Genomic DNA, 10742 nt, shown 5'->3' with positions numbered 1-10742 from the left:
AAAAGTGCTCAAGAAGAAAGTGTATACTAATTAAATGTAAAAAAGTTATCAAATTCGTTAATTTTATGAATTAAATTCAAAAGAAGAGAAATGCTTAAAAGAAGTTGGACATGTAACCTAATATAGAAGTGATATTCTCAAAGGTGCTCATGTTTTCTACATTCTCTTTCTCCGTTATTCATGGATGAAAAAAATTAACTCATATTTACATCAATTCAATAAAATACATAATATTTATATGCATCATATCATTTAATCTTAATTAATTATATACCTTCTCACCTCAATTTGATCACATAATCATCTAAATTAATACTTATAATTTAATGTAAAAAACTAAGTTGAATAAGTGTTTTTCCATTCATGCGCCAACTTGTACACCAGATATTAAAAAGAAAAAGAAAAGGAAAAAAAGAAGAAAGAAGCCTACGGGAAAAAAAAAAATTGATAACTCACAGTACCGCTGTGTATCTAAACACAGAAGATCCAAACCCAGCCTTCCCTCCATTTTAGAGCAACTGGATAACACAACACACATAACTCAGCAAAAAAAAAAAAAAACAATTCAAAACTCAATCTTCAATGAACCTCTTAAACTGCAAATTCAACAACACTCTCCTCACCAATCATCTTCCTCCACGTCATACCTCGCTCTACAACCCTCGTGCAACTCGGTTCTCCGTCCGCTTCTCATCCGAGTCAACTCACAGAGTCAAACTCGCCGAGTCACTCCAATCCGAGACCCTGAAGCTTCTAGAATGGCCCGCCGTCTGTCGCCAGCTCTCCGCCTTCACTTCCACATCCATGGGCTTCGCTGCCGCACAATCTGCTCTGATTCCGGTGGGTAAAACTCCTGAAGAGAGCGGGAAACTCCTCTCTCAGACCTCCGCCGCCGTGGCAGTTCCTCGGCCGTTGGATTTCTCCGGAATTGAGGATGTTTCCCCTATTGTTAATGCTTCCATTGCCGGCGGAGTACTCTCAATTCGTGAGCTTTGCTCTGTGAAACGGACCTTGGGAGCGGCGAGGCTTTTGCTCCAACAGTTGGAGGAAATTGCTTCGCTGAGTGATTTTTCTGACAGGTGTATTGCTGTATTTGATACTCCACTTAACTATTGACATACGGATTTTTTTTAATTATTTTTTTTGATTTTTTTGGCTCATGTTTCTCACATCATTGCATGATATCTTTTCGCTCTTAATTAAAAGTCTCGTCTGAAAACTGAAAATTGAGAATCTTTTCGGAAGGAGTGTTTCACTCCTCCTCAATGAAAATTCGAACTAGTCGGACACTCGGACCATTGAATTTCGGATATTAAAGTAAACAAAAAGTTCTTTCCTTTTGTATTGGTGGTTCATTTTTTCCCTTTTTAAAAAAAATGATGTTTGAAACCCAAGAATTTCTTGATTATGAATATGAGTTCTTATAAAGTTAAATCCAAAGATGAATTCACGTAGAGTGTGCTTGCCCTTTATTTTCTATGCCTTCTGAGAATGCCTTCCTACTCCCAATTGCAGTTAACTCAAAATGGCGAAGCTTGTCTCATGTGGTAGTGATGGATTCTCATGAAGTGCCATTTAAATAGTATTGAGCAGTTTCATTAGAATGTCTAATTATGTTCAAACAGGTACTCTCCTCTGAAGGAAATTCTTCACAATTGTGATTTTCTTGTGGAATTGGAGCAAAAAATAGAATTCTGTATTGATTGCAGCTTTTCAGCAATCCTTGACAGAGCTAGTGAAGATTTGGAAATTATAAGGTCTGAGAGAAAACGGAACATGGGAAATCTAGAATCATTGTTGAAGCAATTATCAACTCAAGTTTTTCAGGGTGGGGGATTTGACAGACCTTTAGTAACCAAGCGCCGTTCAAGACTGTGTGTTGCTGTCAGAGCTTCCCATAGATCTTTGCTTCCTAATGCCGTAATCCTAGATACGAGCAGTAGTGGATCTACATATTTCATGGAACCTAAAGAGGCAGTTGAGTTGAACAACATGGAAGTTAAGCTTTCTAGTTCTGAGAGGATTGAGGAGCAAACAATTTTGAGTTTGCTTACATCGGAAATAGCTGAATCTAATATGAAAATAAAACACTTATTAGATAGAATATTGGAAATTGATCTTGCATTTGCAAGAGCTGCTCATGCTCAATGGATAGGTGGTGCCTGTCCAGCTTTAAGTTCAAGAAATTGTAACAATTCCCAATCTGAACTTTTATCTATAGATGTAGAAGGGATACGGCATCCATTGCTTCTTGAGTCCTCTTTGAGAAACTTGTCCACTGATGTGTTCCCAAGGTCGCCTGATTTGGATCAGGGAAATGGTGTCATGAATTTTGAAACAAAATCTAGTGCACATTTCCCTGTGCCCATCGATATTAAAGTTGGTCATGGAACAAAGGTTGTTGTCATCTCGGGCCCTAATACTGGAGGGAAAACGGCTTCAATGAAGACTCTAGGACTGGCTTCTATGATGTTGAAAGCCGGTATGTATTTGCCTGCCCAAAATCAACCACGGCTTCCATGGTTTGATCTCATTCTGGCAGACATAGGAGACCAGCAGGTACTTGGTTTTGCTATACACCCATCTTCCCTCTATCACCCATCTCTGCTGCATATCTTTTTCAATTTAACCCAGTTGAGATTTCCTTTCCTTCTTCATTGTCTTGTTTTTTTTCTTTCGCGCCAAAATTGAACTTTTTTATTTTGCCTGCTGAAGTCTCTGGAACAAAGTCTGTCAACCTTTAGTGGGCACATTTCACGGCTTCGTGAGATTCTGGAAGTCGCTTCTAGAGAATCTTTAGTTCTTATTGATGAAATCGGAAGTGGGACCGATCCTTCAGAAGGTGTAGCACTTTCAGAAAGCATTCTGCAATATCTCAAGGACAGGGTTAATTTAGCTGTTATAACTACCCACTATGCAGATTTAACTCGCTTAAAAGAAAAGGACAATCGGTTTGAAACTGCAGCAACAGAGTTTTCCTTGGAGACTCTACAGCCTACCTATCGGATTCTTTGGGGAAGCAAGGGAGAATCGAATGCCTTAAATATTGCAAAATCAATGGGCTTTGATGAAAGAATAATTGACCGAGCAGTATTATGGGTGAACAAATTGACACCGGACAAGCAGCAGGAGCAGAAGGGATTACTTTATCGTTCACTAATTGAAGAAAGTGACAGACTAGAATATCAAGCAATGGAAGCTGCTTCTCTTCATTCAGATATTATGAACATTTATAATGAGGTATATTCTGAAGCTTTTCCTGAATTCATACTCCCATTCATATAAGTGGGGTACAAACTCAACGAACTCATAGCAGATGCCAAGTGATTACTAAATCCTGGAGCTGGTCAATTTGATGTTTGAACTTTGTTTTGTTTTTCGAATAAAAACCGCCATGATCAGAATTTGTATAAGATCAAAATTTGTGGCTGCTATGATTCTCCCCCCCAAAAAAAAAAAATCACATCTAGGTGGCTTCTTGATCTTCCATCTTGGCTGTGTCAAAGGCCCTACAAAAGTCAAGGTTGAGTTGATTGCATATCATCTTTGTAGGGATAGGCACGAGACATTAGATTTTGTTAGTTTACAGCATGTATATAGTATAGTATTGTCCCACATTGGTAGAAGAGTAGTATGTCCTTGTATAGTATAGCTATAAATAAGGACCTCTTGTATTGTATTGTTCATCCAATATCAATAACATATTTTCTCCCGTGCCTTCTCACAGTGGTATCAGAGCAATTGTGAGAGACTTATCGCTGTGCATAAAATTCCAGCGATTCCGGGAAAGAGAAATCGCTGTGCATAAATTCCAGCGATTCCGGGAAAGAGAAATCAGTACTTTTTTAAGGTTGTTTTCTACCTGCTTCATTTCTGTCAGTGTTGTGCAAAATCCAACACTACCACAAAAGTCGTCACTGTCCGGCGACCAAACCCCAGTGAAAAACTCCGGCAGCAGCCTCCTCACGCGCCTCCACGCGCCACCAGAAGCTCACGCGCGTGAGCTCACGCGCCGGCGCGTACGACCACTTCCGGCCATTTTTTGAAAATCTTCCTTTAGAACAGTTGGGTCGCCTGGTAATTCCGATCCTACCTCTACTGTTTTCATTTCATTCCGACAATTTTGAGTTTTTTCCGGCAGCTACAGTACTATTCCGGCAGCTACAGTATTTCAGTATTCTGTTTCTGTGTTTCCGTACACTGTTTGAGTGGATTACAGTTGATTCTTTCTCCTATTTGGTAATAATTTGCAACAATGTCTTTGGGATTTGATGCTTTTGGATCTAGAAACATGAGTTCTGGAAGCTCTAGTGCTATTATTACCTCGGAACCTTTAATGGGAGGTTCAAACTACTTAGCTTGGGCTTCATCTGTCGAGTTATGGTGTAGAGGTCAAGGTGTTCAAGATCATCTAATCAAACAGTCTAGCGATGGAAATGAAAAGGCAATAGCACTTTGGGCAAAAATCGATGCTCAGTTATATAGTATCTTGTGGCGATCTATTGATTCCAAGTTGATGCCTTTGTTTCGTCCATTCCAGACATGTTATTTGGTTTGGGCAAAGGCACACACCTTATACACTAATGACATATCTCGCTTCTATGATGTGATATCACGGATGACAAATTTAAAGAAGCAGGAATTGGACATGTCTACTTACTTGGGTCAAGTACAGGCAGTCATGGAGGAATTTGAGAAGTTGATGCCAGTTTCTGCTAGTGTGGAAAAACAACAAGAGCAGCGACAGAAAATGTTTCTCGTTCTTACCCTCGCTGGACTTCCTAATGATCTTGATTCAGTACGCGACCAGATTTTGGCTAGTCCGTCTGTCCCGACAGTTGATGAATTATTCTCTCGATTACTCCGCCTTGCTGCAGCACCAAGTCCACCAGTGATCTCATCACAGATACTTGATTCCTCTGTTCTTGCATCCCAGACAATGGATGTTCGGGCATCTCAAACTATGGAGCATAGACGAGGAGGAGGTCGTTTTGGAAGATCTAGACCCAAGTGTTCTTATTGTCACAAACTTGGACACACTCGTGAAATGTGCTATTCCTTACATGGTCGTCCACCCAAAAATGCTTACATTGCTCAGAACCGAGACTCCAGGTAACCAAGGATTTTCTTTATCTAAAGAAGAATATAATGAGCTCCTTCAGTATCGAGCAAGTAAGCAGACATCTCCACAAGTAGCCTCAGTTGCTCAGACTGATACTTCTGTTACTGGTAATTCTTTTGCTTGTGTTTCCCAGTCTAGCACTCTTGGCCCATGGGTCATGGACTCCGACGCTTCTGATCACATCTCTGGTAATATATCACTTTTGTCAAATATTGTATATTCACAGTCTCTTCCCACTGTTACTTTAGCCAATGGATGTCAAACTAAGGCAAAAGGAGTTGGACAAGCTAATCCCTTGTCTTCTATCACCCTAGATTCCGTTCTTTATGTCCCTGACTGTCCTTTTAGTCTTGCATCTGTTAGTCGTTTGACTCGTGCCCTCCATTGTGGTATATATTTTATTGACGATTCTTTTATTATGCAGGACCGCAGTACGGGACAGACAATTGGTACAGGACGTGAATCAGAAGGCCTTTACTACCTTAACTCACTCAGTCCTTCCACAACATGTCTAGTTACAGATCCTCCAGATCTAATCCACAGACGTTTAGGACATCCGAGTTTATCCAAACTTCAGAAGATGGTGCCTAGTTTATCTAGTTTGTCTACATTAGATTGTGAGTCGTGTCAACTTGGGAAACATACCCGAGCCTCCTTTTCGCGTAGTGTTGAGAGTCATGCAGGGTCTGTCTTCTCCTTAGTTCATTCTGATATATGGGGTCCTAGTAGAGTCAGTTCATCCTTTGGATTTCGTTATTTTGTCAGTTTCATTGATGATTATTCAAGATGTACTTGGCTTTTCTTAATGAAAGATTGTTCTGAGTTATTTTCTATATTCCAGAGTTTCTGTGCTGAAATCAAAAACCAATTTGGTGTTTCTATTCGCATTTTTCGCAGTGATAATGCCTTAGAATATTTATCTTCTCAATTTCAGCAGTTTATGACTTCTCAGGAAATTATTCATCAGACATCTTGTCCTTATACCCCTCAGCAAAATGGGGTTGCTGAGAGAAAGAATAGGCACCTTATTGAGACTGCTCGCACACTTCTAATTGAATCTCGTGTTCCGTTGCGTTTTTGGGGCGATGCAGTTCTCATAGCTTGTTATTTGATTAATCGGATGCCTTCATCTCCCATCAAGAATCAGATTCCGCATTCAGTATTGTTTTCCCAGTCACCCTTATACTCTCTTCCACCTCGTGTTTTTGGGAGCACGTGTTTTGTTCATAACTTAGCCCCTGGGAAAGATAAGTTAGCTCCTCGTGCTCTCAAGTGTGTCTTCCTTGGTTATTCTCGTGTTCGGAAGGGATATCGTTGTTATCCTCCAGATCTTCGTAGGTACCTTATGTCAGCTGACGTCACATTTTTTGAGTCTAAACCTTTCTTTACCTCTGCTGACCACCATGATATATCTGAGGTTTTACCTATACCGACCTTTGAGGAGTTTACTATAGCTCCTCCTCCACCTTCGACCATAGAGGTTTCATCCATACCAACTGTTGAGGAGTCTAGTGTTGTTCCCCCTAATTCCCCAGCCACAGGAACACCACTCTTGACTTATCATCGTCGTTTGCGTCTTCCATCAGGCCCAACTGGTTCTCGTCCTGACCATGCTCCTGCTGCGGACCCTGCTCCTAGTACACCGATTGCACTACGGAAAGGTATACGGACCACCCTTACCCCTAAACCTCATTATATCGGTTTGAGCTATCATCGTCTGTCATCTCTCCATTATGCTTTTATATCTTTTTTGTCCTCGGTTTCTATCCCTAAGTCTACAGGTGAAGCGTTGTCTCATTCAGGATGGCGACAGGCTATGAGTGACGAGATGCCTGCTTTACATACAAGTGGTACTTGGGAGCTTGTTCCTCTTCCCTCAGGTAAATCTACTGTTGGTTGTCGTTGGGTTTATGCAGTCAAAGTTGGTCCCGATGGACAGATTGATCGACTTAAGGCCCGTCTTGTTGCCAAAGGATATACTCAGATATTTGGGCTCGATTACAGTGATACCTTCTCTCCCGTGGCTAAAGTGGCTTCAGTCCGCCTTTTTCTATCCATGGCTGCGGTTCGTCATTGGCCCCTCTATCAGCTGGACATTAAAAATGCCTTTCTTCACGGTGATCTTGAGGATGAGGTTTATATGGAGCAACCACCTGGTTTTGTTGCTCAGGGGGAGTCTCGTGGCCTTGTATGTCGCTTGCGTCGGTCACTTTATGGTCTAAAGCAGTCTCCTCGAGCCTAGTTTGGTAAGTTCAACACGGTTATCCAGGAGTTTGGCATGATTCGTAGTGAAGCTGATCACTCTGTGTTTTATCGGCACTCTGCTTCAAGTCTCTGTATTTATCTGGTAGTCTATGTTGGTAGTCTATGTTGATGATATTGTTATTACTGGCAATGATCAGGATGATATTACCAATCTGAAGCAGCATCTCTTCCAGCACTTCCAAACTAAGGATCTAGGCAGATTGAAGTACTTTCTAGGTATTGAGGTTGCCCAGTCTAGCGCGGGTATTGTTATTTCTCAAAGAAAATATGCTTTAGACATTCTTGAGGAGACAGGGATGATAGGTTGCAGACCTGTTGACACTCCGATGGATCCGAATTCTAAACTTATGCCAGGACAGGGGGAGCCGCTTAGCGATCCTGCAAGTTATAGGCGGCTGGTTGGAAAATTAAATTATCTCACAGTGACTAGACCCGACATTTCTTATCCTGTGAGTGTTGTAAGTCAGTTTATGAATTCTCCCTGTGATAGTCATTGGGATGCAGTTGTCCGCATTATTCGATATATAAAATCGGCTCCAGGCAAAGGGTTACTCTTTGAGGATCGAGGTCATGAGCAGAATATTGGATACTCAGATGCTGATTGGGCAGGATCACCTTCTAATAGACGTTCTACGTCTGGATATTGTGTTTTAGTAGGAGGAAATTTGGTGTCCTGGAAGAGCAAGAAACATAATGTAGTTGCTCGGTCTAGTGCAGAAGCAGAATATCGAGCAATGGCTATGGCAACATGTGAGCTAGTTTGGACCAAACAATTGCTCAAGGAGTTGAAATTTGGTGAAATCAGTCGGATGGAACTTGTGTGCGATAATCAAGCTGCCCTTCATATTGCATCAAATCCGGTGTTCCATGAGAGAACTAAACACATTGAGATTGATTGTCACTTCGTCAGAGAAAAGATACTTTCAGGAGAGATTGCTACAAAGTTTGTGAGGTCGAATGATCAACTTGCAGATATTTTCACCAAGTCTCTCACTGGTCCTCGTATTGGTTATATATGTAACAAGTTCGGTACATATGATTTGTATGCACCTGCTTGAGGGGAGTGTTAGTTTACAGCATGTATATAGTGTAGTATTGTCCCACGAGTAGTATGTCCTTGTATAGTATAGCTATAAATAAGGACCTCTTGTATTGTATTGCTCATCCAATATCAATAACATATTTTCTCCCGTACCTTCTCACAGATTTATTTTGGGAAGATGCTGCTGGACAACCTTAGAGATATTGTTGTTAACCATTATTTTGAATTTGACTATTATCTTCAGTATTTTCTTTTTTCCTTTTTCCTTGCAATGAAGATCAACAAGGAAGCACAAGATCTAGAGGGACGTGAAGAAGCCATCAAAGCAAAGGAAACGCATGAAATCCAACAGGAAGTGAGGACTGTGAAAAATGAGATCCACACTATAGTAGAGAAGTTTGAGAGCCAACTCAGAAATGCAAGTGCTGACGAGATTAATCCACTTGTGAAAAAAGCTGAATCTGCTATTGCATCGATAGTTGAAGCTCATCAGCCTAGTAAAGATTCTCTATTCAGAGAAATAGGCCAGAGCCTTTACACACCTCAGATCGGAGAACAAGTATATGTGAAGGCCTTTGGAAATAAGTTAGCCACTGTAGTTGAGGAACCTGGGGATGATGACAGTATCCTTGTTCAATATGGAAAAATCAGAGTCCGCGTGGGCAAACGTAGTGTAAGACCCATTCCCCCTGATGCTTCTTCCGGTGCAGCTGTCCTGAAAACCCAGGTTTGCCAACTCTGAGTTCTTTCTTCTCTCTTTCTGTTGTAAGTATAAAACTATAAATATATATACTACATAATACACCATACACATACATGAAACATAGGCACCACTATGAGACTGGTGATTGAAAGTTTTTAAAGAAACGAGGTAGACCTAAAATCTCAGGGAAGAAAGTAGACCTACAATCTCTTGGATTCCATGTGGACTTATCGAAAAGTAAGGTACAACGGAAGATTTGGATTCATATAGGTGATAGCAATTAGTTTTGATTGAGATTTAGTCATGGTGGTATGCTACTTTAGCTCCAACTTTTGGTAGGAGTCATTTAGCCTCATAGAGATTATGCCAGCAGAAAATATAGAGAACGTCAGTGCTAGAAAACCTAACATCTTAAATATTCAACTGAGACCGGTAGAAGCGGTGTAACATAAATTGATTATCAATTATATGCATATGAGGCTAGTTTTTAAGTATATGACAATCAGGTAGTTCATTTTTGAGCTTGGAACTTATAATCCTAGCTTAGATACTTGCCTTATCTTATAAAATGAATGGAGTTGCATGTTTTAGTAAAGACGAGTATCTTGAGAATTTCGCATGTGAGTTAGGTTCGTTTCACATATATCTGATATATACTCGTGCTTGGCTGTTTCTCACTTGGTAAAAACATGGGGAATGAAAGAAAAAGTTAATCATGATCGATGATGTAGGTACAGCGGATCAAGAGTCTTAGGGACCTTGGAAGTCTTGCTGAAGCAGGCAAAAATCAACAGGATTCTTATGGCCCTGTGCTGCAGACATCTAAAAACACCATAGACTTGCGTGGCCTGAGAGTGGAGGATGCTTCACACCAGCTCAACATGGCTATTGACTCAAGAGCGCCTAATTCTGTTCTTTTTGTTATTCATGGGATGGGCACTGGGGTTGTAAAAGAATCTGCACATAAATTACTAAGAGATCATCCTCGTGTTGTTAAGTTTGAACAGGAAAGTCCTATGAATTATGGTTGTACAGTTGCTTATATCAAATGAAACACTTCTCAAAACCCAGGTAAAGGTAATATACACACTGAATGGTGTTTATCTGACAATTCTTGTCTTGTACAGGCTTATCTTTTGGGCTTGTTCTCTCTTTCTCTTAAAAACCCAGAAGCACACTCGTGAAATGTTAGTTCAAATTATGATCTCTTAACCGTTGAACTATTTCATTGGAATGCGGAAGTGTTCTCTAAATAAATTGCTGTATTTCCAAAACTTGCTTGCCGCTCTATTGAAAATTTCTAATTCAACACTCGCTGTGGGTTTATTAGTTTTTGTACTGCGCACAAAGTTACTCGAGCAGCTTTCACTGTGAAAATTAAAATGTATAAATAAGAAAAACAAATGCTTTTCCATTGATAACGAAGAAGGAATCTTTGATACAAATTGCATTAGAAGACTGAGCTAGCGTTTGGCTATAGATTCCCAAATTTGTTTTGAAAAATCTGATTTGGGCGAAGTTTGGTTTGAAGATGAAAATGTGTTTGGACATCAGTTTTCAAAACATATTTCTCTAATTTATTTTGGAAAAACATGAAATATGATTTATAC

The 10742-nt window shown here is 40.3% G+C and overlaps 1 protein-coding gene across 2 annotated transcripts; it reads left to right on the top strand.

Moving 5' to 3' along the window:
• Positions 1-467: 467 nt before the first annotated feature.
• LOC104092013 (uncharacterized) lies at positions 468-10243 on the top strand. 2 transcript variants are annotated; one of them, XM_070195592.1, is made up of 5 exons: positions 468-1079; positions 1626-2559; positions 2716-3240; positions 8707-9156; positions 9870-10243. In XM_070195592.1, the coding sequence occupies exons 1-5, from the start codon at positions 583-585 to the stop codon at positions 10182-10184; spliced, it is 2721 nt and encodes a 906-aa protein (XP_070051693.1). In that variant the 5' UTR covers positions 468-582; the 3' UTR covers positions 10185-10243. The 2 variants fall into 2 exon arrangements, with proteins under 2 accessions (XP_070051693.1, XP_070051692.1); XM_070195591.1 differs by having other exon boundaries at positions 471-1079; positions 9864-10243.
• Positions 10244-10742: the final 499 nt, after the last annotated feature.

Source organism: Nicotiana tomentosiformis, chromosome 2, assembly GCF_000390325.3.
Source record: "Nicotiana tomentosiformis chromosome 2, ASM39032v3, whole genome shotgun sequence".
Taxonomy (NCBI): Eukaryota; Viridiplantae; Streptophyta; class Magnoliopsida; order Solanales; family Solanaceae; genus Nicotiana; species Nicotiana tomentosiformis.
The sequence above is the reverse complement of the archived record's forward strand: the minus strand, read 5'-3'. Positions and strand labels throughout refer to the sequence as shown.

Bases quoted from the DNA above. Each gene is read 5' to 3' on its own strand.
- LOC104092013 (XM_070195591.1), top strand. From the start codon at position 583: ATGAACCTCTTAAACTGCAAATTCAACAACACTCTCCTCACCAATCAT. The intron at 2,560-2,715 runs GTACTTGGTTTT...TGCCTGCTGAAG, and splicing joins CAGACATAGGAGACCAGCAG to TCTCTGGAACAAAGTCTGTC. The intron at 9,157-9,863 runs GTTTGCCAACTC...TCGATGATGTAG, and splicing joins CAGCTGTCCTGAAAACCCAG to GTACAGCGGATCAAGAGTCT.